This window comes from Rhinolophus sinicus, linkage group LG01 (assembly GCF_036562045.2).
Source record: "Rhinolophus sinicus isolate RSC01 linkage group LG01, ASM3656204v1, whole genome shotgun sequence".
In the NCBI taxonomy this organism is placed as follows: Eukaryota; Metazoa; Chordata; class Mammalia; order Chiroptera; family Rhinolophidae; genus Rhinolophus; species Rhinolophus sinicus.
This window is the reverse complement of record NC_133751.1, coordinates 151,910,388-151,932,266: the sequence shown is the minus strand read 5'-3', so window position 1 is coordinate 151,932,266 and position 21,879 is coordinate 151,910,388. Positions and strand designations below refer to the sequence as shown.

At 33.4% G+C, this 21,879-nt stretch overlaps 1 protein-coding gene across 5 annotated transcripts in view; it reads left to right on the top strand.

Moving 5' to 3' along the window:
- Positions 1-21,879, top strand: part of SCN3A (sodium voltage-gated channel alpha subunit 3) — a 105,686-nt gene that overhangs the window by 30,589 nt on the left and 53,218 nt on the right. For 3 of the 5 annotated variants that reach the window (XM_019727328.2, XM_019727326.2, XM_019727323.2), the window contains exons 4-11: positions 1,655-1,773; positions 3,279-3,368; positions 8,290-8,418; positions 9,099-9,190; positions 10,013-10,285; positions 10,493-10,556; positions 15,215-15,356; positions 16,409-16,615. In XM_019727328.2, the coding sequence (XP_019582887.2) occupies positions 1,655-1,773; positions 3,279-3,368; positions 8,290-8,418; positions 9,099-9,190; positions 10,013-10,285; positions 10,493-10,556; positions 15,215-15,356; positions 16,409-16,615 (1,116 nt within the window). Of the gene's footprint in view, positions 1-1,654; positions 1,774-3,278; positions 3,369-8,289; positions 8,419-8,915; positions 9,008-9,098; positions 9,191-10,012; positions 10,286-10,492; positions 10,557-15,214; positions 15,357-16,408; positions 16,616-21,879 lie in introns of all 5 variants that reach the window. The other 2 variants (XM_019727329.2, XM_019727325.2) reach the window with 1 other exon arrangement.

Genomic DNA, 21,879 nt, shown 5'->3' with positions numbered 1-21,879 from the left:
AAGGATAATCTTCCCTCGTGCATTATCTCAGTGCTACTAAAGAACAGTTTAGTTGCCCTCTTCATAGAATTGTTCAAATTTATAGGGTGTAGTTCATAGAAAATGGTTGGTGAGGTATTGGTTAGCTCCATGGCCTTGCATACAAAAGAGCGATGTACAGAGAAACAGTTTTCTCTGACTTTTATACTCATAACATAAATATTCCTGACTACCTATTTGAACAGAACATGTTGTCAGTAAATATGACTGAATGGGATATAGCCCTTAGTTAAAAGGTAAACACATATTATTAAGTAAATGGTTATATAGATGTCATAAAGGTAAAGGGCATTTTAAATGTAAACACACATTAAATGCTTAAAACAAGCATTTATTTGCAAATCACACCATTAAATATTGTGAAAAAAATGGAGAAAACGGAGATTGCAGACTCTTTATGCTCAGTGGTTTATAACAATTTCTAACCTAGTCTCCAATGGAATGCACCCTACATGTAGCTTGCTACTTGACTATAATTACAAACAACATGCCAATGTGTGCAAGTTAACATACCAAGGCTTAACTGGTAAAAGAATTAGGGAGTGATCAGAATGCAGTGTGATTTATCTGGAAAGACGTGATGGAGGAGGTGATTTTGACAGCTGAGGATACTCCCAGAGAGTAGGGATTTTCAACACTAGCTGAATATTAGAATGACCTGGGGAAATTTTTAAACATAACTATGTCTTTGCCCAACCCGCAGAATATTATCAATTTTAAAATCACCCCAGGAGAGTCTAAGAACCTTTGATGTAATAGTGACCTATTGTCAGGTCTGTTATGGACTTGAAATGGGAGGGCATTCGCCTAGATGACCTCTCCAGCTCCTCCTTCTTCTGGGATCCTATGACACTCATTTTCAGTCAGATGGAGAAGTTGACAGGTTGCGAGTGGGATTGACAAGTGGGTTGAATTGGATGGAGCAGATGGGAAAAAATAAACAATGATCCTAGAGAGACGTGGTAGGTAATCACTGGGCAGCATACTTTAAACACTACGTTGATGATTACAGGTTTCAGGTCATAAGATTTTAGCCATGAATGCCCTTCGAAATGATGTATTTCAGATTTATTTTCAATGCAGCAGTCCCTTCTCAGTATTACGAGCTGATCTATAGAATCAGCATAACCAGGTTATTCAGTCTGTTGGAACATTTTAAATTAGGAAAACTACCATAGGGAAAATAGAGAGCCTTCATAAACATTGGAGTTAAAAGACTTGATCTATTTAAAATGTTTATACAATATTATTTTAATACCAATATGTACAGAATAAACTGAAAAATTACCAAAGCTGGAGACAGATGGTAAGCTTTAAATAGGATTGGAGTCTGTAAAGTTACCTTACAACTTGGTAAAAATTTTGTGTATGATATTAATTTATATCAGGAAGTTGGAACCTTCGACAGATTAGATAATAGTATGTCATATTTTTATTTGTAGATATGTTAATTCAGGGGACTAACATCTAACATGTTTATAGTATGACATACCAACTGGTTTAAACAAACAAGTTTGAACAAAGAAAATCAGGTTAAAAGTTCTTCATGTGTATAAGCTCTTCAAATAAACCACGTGTCTAAACTACTAATTTTTTTTCTCATTTTCTTTTTCAGACTTTCATAGTATTGAATAAAGGGAAGGCAATTTTCCGATTCAGTGCCACCTCTGCCTTGTATATTTTAACTCCACTAAACCCTGTTAGAAAAATTGCTATTAAGATTTTGGTACATTCATATCCTTTTCATGTAAATTGTCTAAATGTTGCTTGTTGTGGTTGGTTTTATATAAAATATCATTCTTCTACACTGTATATAAAATTTCTTTGATATTAATGGTAACATTGTTTACTCTGTTGCTCTCATTGATTTTTCTGCTATTTACAACAAAATTATTAGAGAATGACTATTCTATTTATATTATATTATACTATATTATGTTATATTATACTATATTATATTATATTATATTATATTATGACTATTGTATTATAGTCATACTAGATAGTAAAAGCAAAAATGCAACTATGATAGTGAGTATGTAAATGAAACACATTGTATAGTAGGAACAGCAGCAAAGCTTCACACTTTTTATTAACCTCGGTTAGACCATATATAACCATTCCTAGAGAAATATAGTCTATTGTGGTTACTATTATTATCTACATTACTAAATGTTCAAACTTTTTTGCCTTAATTGGTTCTGTATTTTCAGCACCTGTATCCATCTTTCCTTCCTTCCTTTCCTTTTTTTCTTTCTGCTTTCAGTAAATATTTATTAAACTATGTACTTATGTTTCTAATTGATAATATATATATATTTAAAAATCATTGAACGTAAAACTAGTTATAATGATAGTCAAAAAGTATATGGAAAAGGAAAGGATAGGTGTGAATTTCAAGAAAATTTTCAAATAAATAATGATAGAATAGAAAGGTGAGTTCCTGAGGCAGCGTTCAAGAATGGGCATTTTATATAGGCAAATTCAAAATAGGCTTATATAAAAACAAAAAGAGAAACAAAATACTGGTTACTCTAGAGACAGGGCAAATAGAATGATAATCTTTTGAGGTACATTTGAATTCTCTCATTTTATGGTTTGATATTGGAAAGTATTCATATTTTAAAATAAAAGATTTACCTCAAAATAATCTTAAGCTTTCTTAGAGTGAAGTCTGGATTGAGATTCTAAGAAAAAATTATTTCACTAATTCTCAGAAAGATTTCAAAATTGTGTTTATCTGTTTAGTCACTATAAGACTACCAGAGTACCTCATTACAGTGGAATACGTAATCAATGTAATCCTTGAATATACCAGGCTATCCATTCTCAGGCTTTTTATTTTGTGCTCATTAACATTTTATCAGTCAGTGGATATTTTAAAATATATCTGAAATACAACTTTTGCATTTGAGTTAAACCATAAACTTACTAAAGAATGGTCATTTCCTCTTGCAGTGCAATTTCATGCAACTGATTGGAATGCAAAATCCCATTTGCTTCAGATAGAGATCTGTTTCTATTAAATTCAGTTTGTGAAGAAACAATGTAAAATGAAAAAAAGAGTGGACCAAGAATATATGACAGGCTTTGAAGTTTCTTATTATTTTTGCCATTGTTTTAAAACACATTTGATTAATTTCACAGGTAATTTGTGTTGGCGATTTTTGTATGTGTGTGTTGGATCATCTGTAAATGGCCATGATAATGTACTAGCATTTATTCCTTAACTAATCTACTTTATTCAGCATGCTTATCATGTGCACTATTTTGACCAACTGTGTATTTATGACCTTGAGTAACCCTCCAGACTGGACAAAGAATGTAGAGTAAGTAGAAATGACTTCTTGTAATGAGAAATGCACATTCAAATTCTCTAGCAATATCCTTATGGTTATGGTCTGAGTTATGGTTTCCACTTTTTGAAGTCAGGCTATATACTTCTAAGAAAAAGTTATTTTCATAATATGAAAGAAGATAAAGGAAGTTCTTGGGGTGGAAGGGGAGGGTTTCTTCTATGAGGTAAGTATTTTTTCCCAACAGATTCAAGATAGCTATCTATTTAAGAAAGGCTATAAATAGTATACACTAGCTGGTAAACTAAACCAAGCATTTAACATAAAAGTTAATACTCAATCATAGCTATGTATTTTAGGTAAAAAACAATGACTATTAGAGTAATTTGATAAATAAAATTACTTTATTCTAGTATATTACTATTATAGTTATATTCTGATAAAATAGGTTTAGGTGTTTAGTTCTATATTATTATAGTAGGCATTTTGGTTATATTTTATATTGTTATATTTAGGAAAAATACATTTAGGTACTTAAGTTACTTAGATGTTTAGTTATATTCGGATGTATAGTTTATTCAGACAGAGCATGTGTGCTAAAACACCATAAATATGTTCCATAAAATAAATAAAACATCTCTGAAAAATCATGCTCAAAAAATAAGAAGGCTTAGGAATAGAGACAGTGGAAATTCTACAATGGCTCTGTGCGATGTCAGAGGGATAGTGGATGAGGGGAGGGGGGTTCACATAGTGTGAGGGATATAAATGATAAACGTCTAAGTATTGCTTTGTCTTGTGCACCTGAAACTAATAAAAAAATAAATAAAAAACCAAAACAAACAAAAAGAATAACACTCCTGTTTATAGGATAGTTTTGTCCCCAGTGAATATTGAAATTGTATATACAAATAAGTAAAATAGAAGTTCTAGGCTCAGATAATAAAATGCAAACTTCATAATTTTTAAAAATTGAAATAATTGACATAAAAAAATAAGAAGGCTTAAGGGAAAAGCATGATAAAGGGAAGATCACTCAAAACTTATGAAACTTTGTAATTAGAACACTAATTAAAACAATAACAGTCCCAATAAAAAGATACTGGTCCAGATAAATCTCTCTAGACATTGTACCTAAAATCCTAGCTAGCAACTCCTTTGCAGTCTCAGACCCTGGGCCTCATCCTTTTTCTCTTGAGATTGAAACCCTGGGGACATTTGTATGATGTCATCAAACTAAGACATTTGATTCAATATTTTAATACAGAGGTACAGTAGTTCTTGGACATATTATACTAGCCCCTGTTTATGCTAAAGAAGGTACTTCTGCCAATTTTCTGCTTTAGACTTAAGGTCTGCTTTTATTGCTAAGAATAATCTAGTTAAGAGTGGGAAAAAGATGCCCCTGATTGTTTCAAAACATATAACCATATATACCAGGGAAAACTGTATATTAACTAACACAATTTCTGCATTATAACATTATTGCCTAATTTATCAGTCACATATAAGGTTATTCACGATAAAGAAACATGGTTTTGTTTTTTGTGGGTTTTTTTTTTCATAAAACAGAAGTTGTTTAGGTTATACAGGCTACTTATGTATAGCACAATACAATAATTAGGTATTTGGTAATACTGCCACTTTTAGTTCTAAGTATTTTTATGGATTTCTATAAACATTTATTGTACCATCCTAAACTATCATTTGCCAGTGATTTAACACATTGAAGATTTTTTAATAGTAGCTTGGAAATGTTCCCTAGAAATTATTTTAGTAAAGAATCCAGTTCTTATATTGAAGCAAGCCATTTAACAAAATTCCATTACCATTTATGATTTAGAGGTTAACAAATGGACATACCTCTATAAAACTAGTCTGTATGTACTTTTCCCAACATAAATTATTGAAATATTTAAACATGTATACATTTCACTTATTTGTAATCATTTTTTAAAAAAAATAGTTAAAGGAAACACCTGAACATTATTACTTGAATTTGCAGGTCTTTCTTTGTAAAGTCGTTTTTAGAGTTGACTATATCCATTATGAAAATAGTCATAGCCTTGCAAAAGTTTTTGACCTACATCTTGCATTTCGAAAACTTTTCACAAGGCTCCTGATCAATTATCTCTAGTCATTTGACAGCAAGGCATTAGGAAAACAAAGTATTAATGGTTACAGAAAAAAAAAACCCTAAAAAACCCAAAGTCCAATGAAAAGAAAACACTTTGTTATCGTGCAATAGGTCCAGCTGCTCGCCGCACAAAAGCCAAAACTCGAGAGGCAGAGTTGGTGGAAAGGAAAGCAAGTTTTATTCTAAGATGCCAGCACTAAGCGAAGACAGGGGACTCCCTGCCACAAAGACTGCCTTCCTTCTCTCTACATCATCAAAAGGTCTTACAGATGCACAAGGAGGGACAGAACAAAGGAAGGAGAAGTTGGCCTGGCAACTTCAGGAAAAAGAGCTTCCTAGAGGCTATTCTGCCCCAGGGTCAAGAGTGAACCCCATATAGATGCAAAACTCCTCCCGAATTACCGGGCCAGGTGTGCACACTGGTCCAAAGTAAACAGAACCATTGGAACTGGTATACATACATAGTAAATGTACAGTAAATAGAGTCAAATAGAGTCATCAAGGTTTACTGAGAGGAGAGGGAAGCAAAGAAAAAAAAAAACTTTCAAAAAGTCCCAAGCTGACGAATTACATCAGAGGCTTAAATTTCAAAAATAGAAGATATAGGGTCACTGTTACAAGTTCAGACTTGTACATCTGAAACCTATGTAACTTTACTAACAATTGTCACCCTAATAGACTTTAATTAGGAAAAGGAAAAAAAGGAAACAGAAGTCATTGAGAGCAGAAACAGCCCCTGTACAGAGGTGGCATACACAGATAAGGCCTAACGACCAAATTATATAGTGAAGTTCACATTATATAAGGCAAGGCACTTCTATAGACATAATTACAGGAAAAAAACAAAAACAAAAAAACAACCTGTGACACGGACACAATCAACAGGATGATTAGGAGCCTAGTGGGCACAGAGCCAAGAAAGATCGAGTCTCCTCACTTCTCACTTACCTGTTCAGTTTAGTTTGCTAACAGGCACTTCTGAACACCTGTTCTGTGCAAAGCTCCGTCTCAGATGTTAAGCTCTAGGATTGTCTTCCTTGCATAGCTATCAACACTCACCTTAAATTCCAAATGTCCTAACAAAATGTCTTACTTTTCCAAAAAAAAAGAGGAAACAAAAAAAAGAACAGAAGTAGGGACTTTAATCTTATTCCTAGTAACTCTGTAGATTACTTAGAATTGTGTAAGCATAGACCATAGGACACTAACAATTGATATGATAAATAGAACATACATGTGAGCCGTCTCTTATGGCCTTTTTCAAAGCCTGCTTGCTATCTTTTCAAACAGAAATGTCCTGGTGATTATGTGTAATACACAAAGACCCAAGCTAAGACACAAGTAAACATAAGCTTCACATTGTAAATTATATCTTTTCGTAATCAAGTCAACTACTTCATAGAAAGTAAAGATAGCAATGATACAGATTCCTTATGAAATCAACTGAATTGGTTAAAAAGGAGACAGAATATTCTTAGGAAAACTAGATGTGAAGATTTCTCCACACATTTTCCTCTGAGTTCTTTGTTCCTCATACAAAAAAGTCTTCTATGGAAAATAATGCAAAAATAACACTCCTAACTTTTTTCATATATAAAATTCTAGTAGGCTGGAAAATATAATGAATTTCAATAAGAGGAAATCAAATCTTTGTGGCTTAAGTGAAATAATCTGAAGAATAAACTTAAATTGTACTTTTAAAAAGAACATAATATCAAAAAACAAGTACTTCAACTATTTTTGGAAGAAACAGAAATATATTATCAACCCTCAAAAGGAGGGCTAGAAATGCACTACTATATCAAAACAGCAAATGAAAAGTCTTTCACCACTTTGGAGGCTGAAATTGAATTTGAGCATGTTTAAATTCTTTGGTCCAACTGCGGAAAGATAGTAGCTGATATAAGGTTAGAGTCAGGAATTTTGTTCATCCCTGAATTTTGGTAACTGTGTACACACATATAAAATCCTAATGAATTGAAAAGTTTCTTGTGAAAAAAAAAGTTATATATATATATATAACTTTTATATGTATATGTATATATATATAAAAGTTATATATATACATACATACATATGTATATGTGTATATATATATATATATATATATATATAGAGAGAGAGAGAGAGAGAGAGAGAGAGAGAAGCAGTTTTGTAACTCTATGCCTCACTCTTAAGGGTGTAAAAAGGGAATTATATTTTATAGATTGGACATGTAAAGTATCCCCCAAAAGAATTCTAATCATTAAAAAATTTGGATGAAATATTTTATTATATGTAAATAAATCCAAGAAATGTTACCTTTAGAGCTGTGCTATCTAGTGAGGGAGACACCAGCCACAGGTGGCTATTGAAACTTGAAATTTGGCTAGTCTTAATTGTTGAAATGGTATTTTAGACGTATTGGTTTAAATAAAATATAGTTTGAAAATTAAGTTCACTTGTTCCTTTTTATTTTTGTATTTTGCTACTAGAAATTTGAAAGCTACATATATAGCTTGCGTTACGTATTAACCAGACAGTGTTGTTCTAGAGGGTCAAGTTCAATTTTCCATAAAATACATGAAACTATTATTCTAAAACCTTAATAGTACACACGATCATATTGTTCGGGGAAGATACTGTCTCTTAGGTTTAGCCTTTTACTCAGACTTGTAGGATTAATGAAACTAGTAGGTTCTTAGGTAAGTGAAAATAAGGAACAAAATTTTAGTGAATCGAAAAACCGCAAAACGATATAGGATTTGCTATCTTTAAAAATGTCTATTTTAACAGTTCAAACAAAATTGTTAATTTTCATTTGGATGCTTTTCCTAGGTACACATTCACTGGAATCTATACCTTTGAGTCACTTATAAAAATCTTGGCCAGAGGATTTTGCTTAGAAAATTTTACATTCCTTCGTGATCCATGGAACTGGTTGGATTTCAGTGTCATTGTGATGGCGTGAGTATTTTTGAAAAATTGTTAAGCTCAAAGGAATGAAAATAGTTGCAGCGTAAATCAGGTTGTTGTGACATATTTTAAATGTAGAATTTGCTTATTAGCCAAATTAACTATATGCCTCATATGCTTGGAGAATACATATTAGATTACATATTGCACAGTCAATTGATCTGGTAAATGAGCAATAAAAGGAATAACTTTCATGTCATATAGTCTTCCACTTCATCAAAATGAAGTTATTCATTGACTATAACTTAACAACACCAGTCTATTTTGATTAGTTTTGCAAACAAACTTGTTCACATTAATGAAAATTACATCGAAATAAAACAAGAAAATTTTATTCCTTAAAAGCAGCTTTTAGCATATGGCACCCTGATGTCTACAGACATTCCATTTGTTAAACTCAAGGGGCTTCATATGTCCAACCCAGCTTTCATTCTTTATTTAGTATAAACTTTGCCAAAACCATCAGTAACTCTGATTTAATTCTACAGGTATGTAACAGAATTTGTAAGCCTAGGCAATGTTTCAGCTCTTCGAACTTTCAGAGTCTTGAGAGCTCTGAAAACTATTTCTGTAATCCCAGGTAAGAAGAAACTGGTGTAAGATGGTAGACCCCTTATATTTTCAACTTTTCTTGTGTGTTGTTGTGTTTGTGTGTGAACTCCCTATTACAGATATGTGACAGAGTTTGTGGACCTGGGCAATGTCTCAGCGTTGAGAACATTCAGAGTTCTCCGAGCACTGAAAACAATTTCAGTCATTCCAGGTGAGAGCTAGGTTAAACACTAAGGCTGACTAAATATATTATAATAATATTGAGGTTCAAATCACACTTATTACATTAACCTTTTTGCTTATTATCCTTGCTTGTCACCTTCAAGAATGCCAAATGATATTTCGATGCAGTTCAGATCCTACAATTTTAGAAATTACATGCTTATTTAGCAAGTCAGCCTTTGAGTTTAACAGAGAATTGCATGTGTATAAAAAAAATATCAGTTTTGCTCTCTCCCTCTATTTTTCCTTTTATGATGTAAAGTTTTCTCTTCTACATTCTTAAAAAAGCTTTGCTACCATGGCTTTACTAACTGATTTGGATTTTACCATTCACTGCAGATCTGTTTTGAAAATGGATCTTCTTTTATAAAGGAGAAAAGATGATTATTGAATGGCATGCACATGGCATGGGAAATTCATCATTTTAAAATTCTTTTCTCCTCTAAATCATTGCTACTTGGAGGCTAGCATAAAGAAGGGGTTGGAAGGAAATAGCCCCATGAAACAGAAAATCTGAAATGGAAAACAACTACAAGTTTGTCTTTACATGTTTATGGCAGCATGTAAAATTACACACATACAAAACCTCCTGCCTAGATATTTACACTTTCATTTTTCACCTCCAGAAAGCATACTGTTCATAAATAAAATCTGCTTTTCATCTATTTCTCAAACCATCTGGCTGTCCACAAAGCGTTGATGTCTAAATAGCCAAGCAAATGTTTGTGGTAAAAGGAATGTATATGACTATTAAGAAGATATTGTGGCTACGGCACTCTTCCTCAGCGGAACTATTGTTCTCTCTCCTCAGGCTTAAAGACCATTGTGGGGGCCCTGATCCAGTCTGTGAAGAAGCTCTCGGATGTCATGATCCTGACTGTGTTCTGTCTGAGTGTGTTTGCTCTAATTGGTCTGCAGCTCTTCATGGGCAACCTGAGGAATAAATGCTTGCAATGGCCCCCAAGCGATTCTGCTTTTGAAAGCAGCACCGCTTCCTTCTTTAATGGCACAATGGATTCGAATGGGACATTTGTTAATGTAACAATGAGCACATTTAACTGGAAAGATTACATTGAAGATGACAGTAAGAAATATTGCTACATTGTTAACCTTAGCCGTTGATGAATGAGCTTTCAACTATAAATAGTTGAGGCTATGGGTGTGAAGCCATCTTTGTAAATATAATTTATGGGTGTCCATTTGGGAAATAACTGAGATAGTCAAACTCTCATTTAATTCCTAATGTCAATAAAATTGATATGAAATGAAAGTTTATTCTTTGTATTAACAGGTCACTTTTATGTTTTGGATGGACAAAAAGACCCTTTACTCTGTGGAAATGGCTCAGACGCGGGGTAAGGAACAAATTTTTTTAAAGCTGTAGACCACTTTGAAAAAAAGCAGATAAGAAAAAAATATATAAAGGTAGTGTTACATATGTATAATAAAGAGAGGTGCTGCCTACCTAGGAAGTCCCTTCTCTGTCTTATTGCATTGCTATAGTCCTAAACTCACAGCCATTAAAATCATCCTTTTGGGTGAAGACCTTTTCTGCAAAGTTTCACAGTTAAGATGTACTTGAATTATTTATCCAAAATGTGAAGGCTCATAGTCTGTCTTTTCTGTAAATTTATCAGAGCTGTGTAAAAAACACAGGGAAGGAAACATAAAATGGGCATGTTCTAGTTGGTGTCAATATGTGTTGATAGGATACTTTGCTGTGGCTGGAAAAAAATCCAGAATATAACGTGGTCTTCAGGATACAAGTCCTGTTGGGAAACTGCTTTGAGAGACTTAATCTCCTTGAAATAGCATGAAACGCTGTGTACAAAGAAGCCACAGTGAAGATTTATGTCAAAGGCATATTCAAGGCTGAGACTGCACACTTAACGGTTCCTTTTGGTCTCATTCTATAATAACAGATGCTGTAGTATCTTAATCACCCTGCTAATCTCTCATACTTAACATATTTTCTCAAGAGTACTATAAATTCATTTAAGTCAGGGTAGAGAGTAAATTTTTTAGATACCAAGGGATAGCAATAGCCAGTGACTCTTAGACCATAGAACTTACACAGAACATACTCTGCAAATTGAAAACTGGCTTGGCCATAAAGATCTAAGAGCATTACTGAAAACATATACCAGTCATAGAGATGGAGCCTACGGGAGAATTTTTTTCCCCTGATAGTTTCCCTAACCTTTGTTAGGAGAGTATAGTGAATAAGAGTATAGGTTCTAGAGCTCATATACATCTGGGTTCAAATCCTAACTCCACCATTTACAAACTCTTTGACCTTGGAAAAGTGGCTTAAGCTCTCTGTATTTGACCTTACTTATTTCTAAAATGGAGAGAGTAACAACCTCTCTCTTCGGGTTGTTACGGTGATTAATTACTTAACACACATAAAGCACTTGGACTAGTATCTGGTGCATCATAAGTAGTTATTGTATGTTACCTATTACTTTTTATTATCATGGTTAATGTAAAAGACTGGGTAACATTTTGGATAAGGTTGGTTAATACCTACTTTATCCTTATTAAATAATAATAATCACTTCCTTTTATTGAGTACCTACTATGGGTTAGGTAATTTACATGGTAAAATCGATAGCTGCTCTATTATTAAATGTCAAGTACAACTCTAAAAATACATATCCTATTTTAAGACTTCTTATAAGGCTACAATAATTGAGACAGTATGCTACTGGAAAATAATAGGCATATATATCAATAAAACAGAACAGAAAGCGAAAAAAAATGACACATACAAATGTAGTCAACTAATTTTTGACAAAGAAGAAAATGCAATTCAATGGAGACAGGAAAGTTTTCAACAAATTGGAACAATTGGATACCTATATGCAAAGAAATGGACCTAGATATAGATCTTACACCTTACAGAAAAATGGCAAGTTGGACTTTACTAAAATTAAAAATTTCTGCTCTGTAAAAACAGTGTAATGGGAATAAAGAGACAAGCCATAGACTGGGAGAAAATATTGCAAAACGCATATCTGATAAAGGACCTGTATCCAAAATATACAAAGTACTCAAAATTTAACAGAAAGAAAACAAATAACTCAATTTAAAAATTGAACAGAGACATTACAGAATATATACAGATGGCTAATATGGATATATAAAATGCTCAACATCATTTGTCATTAGAGAATTGAAAATTAAAACAGCAAAGAGTTATTACTATACACCTGTTAGAATGGCTAAATCCCAAAAAAAACATGACAGTAATAACTGCTGATGAGGATGCAGAACAACAGGAATTCTCATTCATTGCTGGTAGGTATGCAAAATAGTATAGACACTTCGGGAGACAATTTGACAGTTTTTTACAAAATAAACACAGTTTTACCATACAATTGCCCTGCTAGGTATTTAGCCAATTAATTTAAAAATTTATATCCACACAAAAACTTGCATGTGCATATTTATAGCAGCTATATTCTTAATAACAAGAAACTGGAAGCAATTAAGACGTCCTTCAATATGTGAATGGATAAGCAAACTGTGGTATACTAATAGAATGAAATATTATTCAGTGTTAGAAAGAAATGAGCTATCAGGCTACAAAAAGACATTGATGAGCTTTAAATTTACATTAATATTATTTCCTATATAGGAAAAAAGCCAATATGAAAAAACTATATTCTGTATGATTCCAGTTACGTGACATTCTGAAAAGGTAAACAATAAAGATGGTAAAAATACCAGTGTTTTTCAGGGGTTCAGGGTAGGTAGTTGACTGGGTTATGCACAGGACATTTTTTGGGGTGGAGCACCTATTCTGTGTGATTCACTAAGCATTTGTCAAAACTTATAGGACTTTACAGCACAAAGAGTGAATGCTGTATGCAAATTTAAAAAAATCATTTGTGAGGTTAGGGGATCTCAGTTGAATGACGGAAAGTATCTAAATATACTTAACTGTATAAAATAACCTCACTGAAAGAGGTGGGGGAATAGGTGGTAATCTATATAAATTTGACTGGAGTCTATAAGACTAAAGGCAAAAGGAACTGTACTCTAGTTGATCAAGTTGTTTCCCATGGTGGTATGGGTTAACGATCCTGAAACAACTACACATTAAGTGTATGGATAGCAGATGATAGAAGCCAGGCTTCTTACTTTTGGAGTGAGAGATTACAGATAAGCAAAGGGAGAAGTCTAGAGAGATCCTGTGGTAATGAAGTAAAGTTGGAAACATGAGTATGACCTCATATTTAGACTAATCTGGGCACAGGTGGTTACATATAGAAAAAAGAAAGAAAACAGAAAGCATTCAAATAACTCAATTTAAAAATTGAACAGACACAATAATTGATGTATATGTATATGTATATATATGCTATTAGAAACCAACATCTGGGTGCTTAGTATGTTTGTTGCTAAGGCGGTGTCATTGATTCTAGGCCCTCAACTGACAGAGCAAGGAGGTATATAGGTATACACCTACACCTACACCTACACCTACACCTGCACCTACACCTACACCTACACATACACATACAGCTACACACATTTATCTTGGTTTCTAACACCATCCTCCAATAAAAGAACAAGGGCTCCTTGGAGAAATGCCTGATTCTAGCACTGGGGCCGGAAATATAAAAGATGATCATGGAGTCTCTTGTAGTGCCAGAAAGTAAGAAAGTGCTAAAAAACAAAAAACAAAACAATAAAAACAAAAACACACACATCCACAGAGCTATGTCAAGGAGATAGATACAGGAGCCAACTGGAAGAGCTCCCAATGGCCAAAATTGGAAAATTTTAGCAAAAATAAATAAATAAATATTAGATTATAATTCAAAGTAGAAAATAGATATCTGTGAGTACATACTCATATAAATAAATGATTGAATACATAAGTAGATAAATAAATGAGCGATAATAGACAAATTTGTCATGCAGAATTATAAATAATTTATGTACGTACTCTGGTCTTAAGAAGGTGGGTCATAACTCCCTGCTCCTATGTGTGGGCTACACATACCGACTTTAGTCCAAAGAGTGCAGTATGGAAAAAGAAGAAGAAAAGTGTAAATTTACAGTAAAGAAACCTGAGAAACTCTACCTCAAGTCAGGTGATGAAAGTTAGCCTCAATAATGATTAAGTCATATTAATAATATGTACCCTTGATAATGATGTGGAGATTATGACACTTCACGGCTGTCGTCTTCCTCCCGAAAGTCTATAACCCAATCTAATCATGAAAAATACATCAGACAAAATCTCAATTAAAGAACATTCTTCAAAATACCTGACTAGTACTCCTCAAAGCTGTCAAGGTCATCAAACACAAGGATAGTCCAAGAAACTGTCACAACCAAGAGAATTCCAGAGACATAATGACTAAATGGAATGTGGTGTCCTGGATTGGGCCTTGGGACATAAAAAGGATATCAGGGGAAAACTGAGGAAATCTGAATAAAGTATGGACTTTGGTTAATAATAATGTGTCAATACAGGTTGAAATGTACCATACCAACATAAGATGTTAATATGAAAAACTGGGCCTGGGATATAAGGGAAGTCTGTACTCTTTGCAACTTTTATGTAAATCTAACATTGTTCTAAAATACACATTTTATTTTAAGAAATTCTACAGAAGTGGTTAATGAAGTAGCTCATTAAGTGATTCCCTCTCATTTGGCTGTTTTCTGTCTTTTCGTTTTTAATTATTAATTCTTCCCTTTGGTAAAGAGTGGGATATTGATGGTGTCAGAGACAGAAGTCTATGATTGCTGCCTCTCTGCCGTCCTAAATGTCTATAAATCTGACTCCTTTGCACCTAGATTTTCTGTTGGTTTTCCTAACAAATTTCATCTAATAACAATTTCACTGTGAACAATCATCTAAAGTGTTCTGCAAATGAAAGGCAAGAAATTCATCACAGACAGCAATTCTGGGTTTTGACAACTCCTATAAATCAACATCGATTGAAATAGCAATAATTCCTGTGCTGACCCTAGCTCCATTTCTCTCTTACAGCCAGTGTCCAGAAGGATACATCTGTGTGAAGGCTGGAAGAAACCCCAACTATGGCTACACAAGCTTTGACACATTTAGCTGGGCTTTCTTGTCTCTATTTCGACTCATGACTCAAGACTACTGGGAGAACCTTTACCAGCTGGTAAGTGTCTTAGTCCATTTGGGCTTCCATAACAAAATACAATAGACGGGTAGCTTATAAATAACAGAAATGCACTGCTTACAGTTCTGGAGGCTGGGAAGTGCAAAATCAAGACACCAACATGGTCACATTCTGGCCAGAGCCCTTTCCTGGTTCATAACTGACGACTTCTCAGTGTGTCATCACCTGGTGGGAGGGACAAAGGGTCTCAGTGGACGCTCCTTTTAATGCACTAGCCCCATTCATGAGGGCTCCACTCTCATGACCTAATCACTTCGCAAAAGCCCCCCCCCCCTCTAATACCATCACATTAGGCATTAGAATTTCAACATACAAATTTTGGAGGCACATAGCACTCAGGACATAGCAGTAAGGTTCAAATTAACATGCACAGGATTTAATTTTATGAACATATGAAACAACAAATATGGATACTTGTTTATAACACTCTAGAATACAGAGGAGGGTCTTATGTAAAGTGTACCTACAATCCCCAATTGTTCATTCAGTCAGTACATGAAAGGAATTCTACTAGGGTCTGTGGAGGATGCAAAGAAATGTTCACGACTGAGTTTATAATCAAATTATAAATACAAAAAGAGCGTGTGAAAGATTTTAAAAACCAATTACATAAAATTTTAAATTAGACCTATGATTAAGTGGGGCTAGAAGAACGGGAAGGAAGATGTTATCACTAGATGGTGCAGAGAGTAGGCTGCAGTGGAAGTGGAACTCCACTGAATATCACTTGTAATATTGTCCTGCATTATGGACTCTAAGAAAGGGATTATGTCCTGCATTATGGACTCTTAGTAGGGATTAAATATATATACAATACATACTAATTTGAAATGTGTGCTTATATTAAATGGCACTATAGTCAAGCTTCAGATAATTTATTTGTGTATGTGTTTGTGCATGCATGTGTGTGTAAATGTGCATTTTAACAAAAAAAATCTTGATAAAGCATTCATCTATTATCTAATGATAGTAATCAGATCTTTACTGACATTATATAAAATACTGCTGAAATAATCCCTTTTGTCCCCTAGACATTACGTGCTGCTGGAAAAACATACATGATATTTTTTGTCCTGGTGATTTTCTTGGGCTCTTTTTATTTGGTGAATTTGATCCTGGCAGTGGTGGCCATGGCCTATGAGGAACAGAATCAGGCCACCTTGGAAGAAGCAGAACAGAAAGAGGCTGAATTTCAGCAGATGCTAGAACAGCTTAAAAAGCAACAGGAAGAAGCTCAGGTACTGAGTGAAAATAAGCAAAGCATTATTATTGTTGTTGTTGTTGTTGTTATTGTTTTAGGTAAGAATGTTTTTGTACCATAAAGTCAAGTGGGAATTGGCTTTTCATTTGGTATAGAGGCATTCTCATAATGGGTACCAAAGGAGAAGGGGGAAGGGGAGTGGTAGATGAGGGTGAACAGGATCAAATATATGGTGATGGAAGGAGAACTGACTCTGGGTGGTGAACACACAATGTGATTTATAGATGATGTATTACAAAATTATACACTTGAAACCTATGTAACTTTACTAACCATTGTCACTCCGATTAACTTTAATCAAGAAAAAAACAAACCTACTAAAACTTAAAAGAGAAAATAATTCACCTCAAATTTCTTCTGAAGTTGGAGTACAGGAACGTTTTAGACAATAAATATAAGAAAATTAGCTGGGAGTAGAAAACCCATTTGGGATAAGGTTAACTACTATGCAATTGTCTCGTAAAACCTGAGGGGAGAATCTGATTTTCAGTTTAACATGAAAAAGATACGTAGCTGTTATTTCCACTATGGTGTTTCCCTCCTAATTATAACATTTGAGGTTGTATTCTGAAATGAACCTCAAATGTTAACAAGAAAACTTTATGTATATCTACTCCTAACCGTTCTTTGGGGTTTCTGTAGTACAAAAGGTGTTTGCTATAGCCCCTATCAGGATATCAGAAAGGCATTTACTGCTATTAGATTCCAAATTATATTCTCAATATTAAAGGCTGTTTGGGCTACGGGCATGGTGAGTGGGGCATTTATGTCTTGAGGAGAAGAGACAGAAAAACAGTACTTGATTAAAATGAACAAAACATAAATTGAAAGGTGAAAATCATGGGAAAACAGAGTGAGATCTAATTCATGTCAGAGAGAGTTACGCTACCTCAAATTCATCTTGCCAACATTTGGTATGGTCAGTCTACTGGTATTAGCCATTCTACTAAGTATCTCATTGCTGTTTTGTTTTGCGTTTTCTTAATGACTGATGATGTTGAGTATCTTTTCATGTTCTCACTTTGTATATGTATAGCTTCTATCTTGAAGTGGATGTTCAAATTTTTTGCCCATTATAGTAGCTGAGCTGTTTGTTTAATTACTGAGTTTTTAGTAGTCTTCATATATTCTGGGAATAAGTCTTTTACTCCTTTGTGATATATATGCTTTGCAAATATTTTCTCCCAGTCTGTAACGTGCCTTTTTATGCTCAGTATTTTTTTTTAAGGTAAACGTTTTTAATTTTGATTAAATTAATTTTATGAAGCTTTTTTGTTTGTTTGATCATGCTTTTGGTGTTGTATCTAAGAAAATTTTGCCATACCAACATCACAAAGATTTTCTCCTCTTTTTTCTTTGAGAAGCTTAAAGTGTTGTGTTCTATATTTAGGTCAATGACCTATTTTAAGTAAATTTTTGTGTAAAAACTGATTTATGTGTTGAGATTTTTTTTTAATATAGCTATCTAATTATTCCAGCACTATTTGTTGAACAAAATATCCTTTCTCTACTAAATTCCTTTGAAACCGTCAAAAATCCGTTGTCTATATGTGAGTGGGTCTATTTCTGGATTCTATTCTGCTAAATTGATCTATTTGTCTCTCTTTACACCAAGACCATACTCTCCTAATTACTGTAGCTGTTTAATAAACCTTGAAATCAGATAGTGGTAGTTCTCCAACTTTGTTTTTCTTTTTCAAAGCTGTTTTGACTATTCTAGGTCCTTTGTAGTTTCATATGCATTTTAGAATCAGCCTGTTAATTTCAGTTTGGATGGTTTCTATTGCGACATTTTCAAGTTTATCATCCTTTCTCCTACAATGTCATACCTTCCATTAAACCCATCCAGTGTATTTTCCATACCAGACATTTCAGTTTTCACCTCGAAAAGCTTGATCAAAATCTTTTATATCTCTCTTATTTCTAGCATTTTGAACATACACAACACAGTTATAACTGTTCAAGTCCTCATCTGCGAATTCTAACATCTATATCAGATCTTGGTTTTTCAAATTGTTTTTTTTCTTCATTATTGGTCATATAGTCCTGATTTTTGCATTCCTGACAAGCTTTAGTTGAATTCCAGACACTCTTATTTTACCTTTTTAGGTGCTGAATATTTCTGTATTCTTATGAAAATTCTTGATCTTTGTTTGGGGACATAGTTACATTACTTATAAACAGTTTGATCCTTTTGCATCATCAAACCTTTGAAGATTCGTTAGGTAGAATTAGGGCAGAATTTAGTCTAAGGTTAATTAGTCCCTACATCTGAGTGAAAATCCTTCAGAATACTCTACCAACATCTCATTCATTCAGTGTCTTCAAAACCATTGCTACATGTATTCTGTATGTTTTGTTGGTTGTTTCAGGAGGGAGAGCAAATCTGATCCCTGTTACTATTTCTTGGCCAGAAACAGAAGTCCAAATAACTTTTGTCTATGGTGACTATTTGATATATGGTGATTTTTTTCAGATAGATGGTCCCAGATATTTGAAGCATTATTTGAATGGCCAGTATATCCTTGAAATTTGTAGGTTCAAAATTTAAATTTTTAATAATTCTAAGTTACTTTGAATAAACACACGATATAGCATTAGGTCCTCTTTGGAGGCATTTTTGATGAGACAGGGATTTGACAATGAATTGCTCAGCTGGTTACCACACCAACTATAGACTTAGCATTTACTGAACATGCTGGCTTTGCTATCTTCATCTTACCATTGAGTACAGAGTAGTAACCTGGTTATATTTTACTGATTTTATAAGGAAAGCTATAAACGAATTTGCTGATAGTTAAAAATCTTATAACATATACCTCATGCTTGACAGAAAGTTATACTATATTTGAAGAATTTAAGCATTTATTTCAGATCACTATAATTAAAACACATTTGTAAGATAATGAAATAAAATTGCTATTTATAGGGCAAAAAATTTCTTTATTTCAAAGTTTTAAATGAATGTTATAAGAAATATTTATGTATTGCATATCATTGTTTTTTAAAACACTGGATTACCCTATTATCATTTATAAAAACAGAGCAATGTGTTTGAGAATGCTACACACACAGTAAAAGAATAAGAATATATTCCGAAATTGAGCCACCGAAGGGTAAAATATGTTTAAAAGAGTATAATCTTTTAAACTTAGAGGTGAAAATGTACTATGTGTAATAGAGATTTAAGGAACCTAATTATCTAGATCTTAATTGGGACAGCTGAAATATGTCAGTTCTTTTTATTTAAAGGTCAGTTATTGAATTCCACTGATCAAATCATTCTTAGACGCAGCTTTAGCTTCATATGTACAAAAATTTAAACTGATCCCAGAGTGACTGATCCCAGATGGCATAGTACCAAACTAGCGTTAGTTCCTTATTGATGACACAGGTAACAATAACTAGTAAATATCCCATATTGGAGGAGAGTAGGGTTTGGAGACAGAGACAGAGGCAGACTTAGTCTATCCATGAGATCATGGTGCTCTGGTCTAACTTGAGTCTTGCTAACCTATCGCTCTTCAAAAGTTACTATCTAATCAATGATTTCGTGAAACTTAGCATCACTTCCATTTTTTTTCTTTGAGGGACCTCCTAGTTCCAATCATCATTTGGACATGAAAAAGTGACATATTCATCTCAGTTGACTCACAAATCAAATGCAACTTTAAAAGATGGAGACAGATAAAACCTAACAAAAAAAAACGAACAAATGTTTTGTCCTAAATCATCATAATTGTGTTTGGCATTTAATTTGTGATCTTTAAATGGCTAACAGTGCTCAGCATAGCATATGCCATAGGAAAAATTTAGGAGTAAGCTTTAGGACAAAGTTAGAAATAGTGGTATTTAAGACATCTAATATAATTACGGGTAGAATTGAAACAGGTATAGTTAATGTCTTGTAGTTTTGAATGGGATTTTAAAACTGGGTTTTATATTTAAAATGAAGTATAATCACAGGTGGTCATGTGGTTTTATTTTTTTAAAGACACACAGATATAATGAGTTATAAAGCCTATTTTGAATCACACTGCAATGTTATAAAAAGAGGAAAATGTTATTATCTGTGCAAATATTAAGGACTTATTTGTTAGTTGTTACAAGAGAAATTCAGAAAGGCAGTTAGTTGTAAAAGTAACACTATTAGTCTAAATAAACAGGACATTGGCCATGTCACAGAGCTAGGTATAAACAGGTACACAGACATGGGAGGTGACAGGAAACATCTGCCTTTGAGGGATCATCAAATCACTGGAAGTGGAATAAGTGACAGATTTGAGTTGATGAGTGACACAGAAAATGTGTTGTGTCGGAAGGTTACTGACATTGCCTTAGAAATCTGTTTTGGTTTTGAGTTATTCCAACTGTTACCCAGAATAGGTAGGGAAATCATATCTTATGCAAAACAAATTCCAGAAGTGATTTAAATGAATGTGAGTTTCCGGATTACATGCAAGGGAATATTACCACCACTTCCTTTGTTTCTAACGACAAGCAAGTCAATAAATGATTAGCACTGTGTGTTGTGTTTCTGTCTATACAAAGGGGAAAGGTGAATTAAGGACTTTGTTTGGAAAAAAGGAATTTAGGTATATTCATTCTGTCAACAAATGGTGTATATTATGAATCCCCCATGTATCAAGCTCTATGAAACTATATTTAACTTGCTATAGATAAGAGCTTCATTTATTTGCTTTATTTTACACATATTTATATTAAACTTAATATTTAAAAAGGGCCCTTAATATTTCTCATCTTTCATCATTGATATTAGAAGTGACACTGATGATCAATAATTCAATTAAAAAATCTGGCTATCTGACTATATGCAATTCTATAAATATCCAAATTCTGAATTAATGATTCAATTAAATGCTAGGCATTGTCTTATACTGAGTTTTAGATCTGAGTTTCCATAATGAATATAGAATTCATTATAAACAAATATCTGCATTTCATTTTATGTATTGCTTAGTTCACCAGACCTATTTAGTACTATATGTAGTACTTCGGTTCCCATCCCTGGGTTCATGTTAATTCTAGAGAATTTGTATCACTTTTTTTAGTTGAGATGAGATGCAGAAATGGAAGCTACTTAGCAGGGTTTGCTTCTCCTCAGGAAGGAAGAAACATAAAACACAACATGTTGTCAAAGCATTCTAAATGGGTTTCTTCTTCAGTCTTTCCTAAAATACATTCCTGTTATATAGATCATTCTGACACATAGTCTTTTAT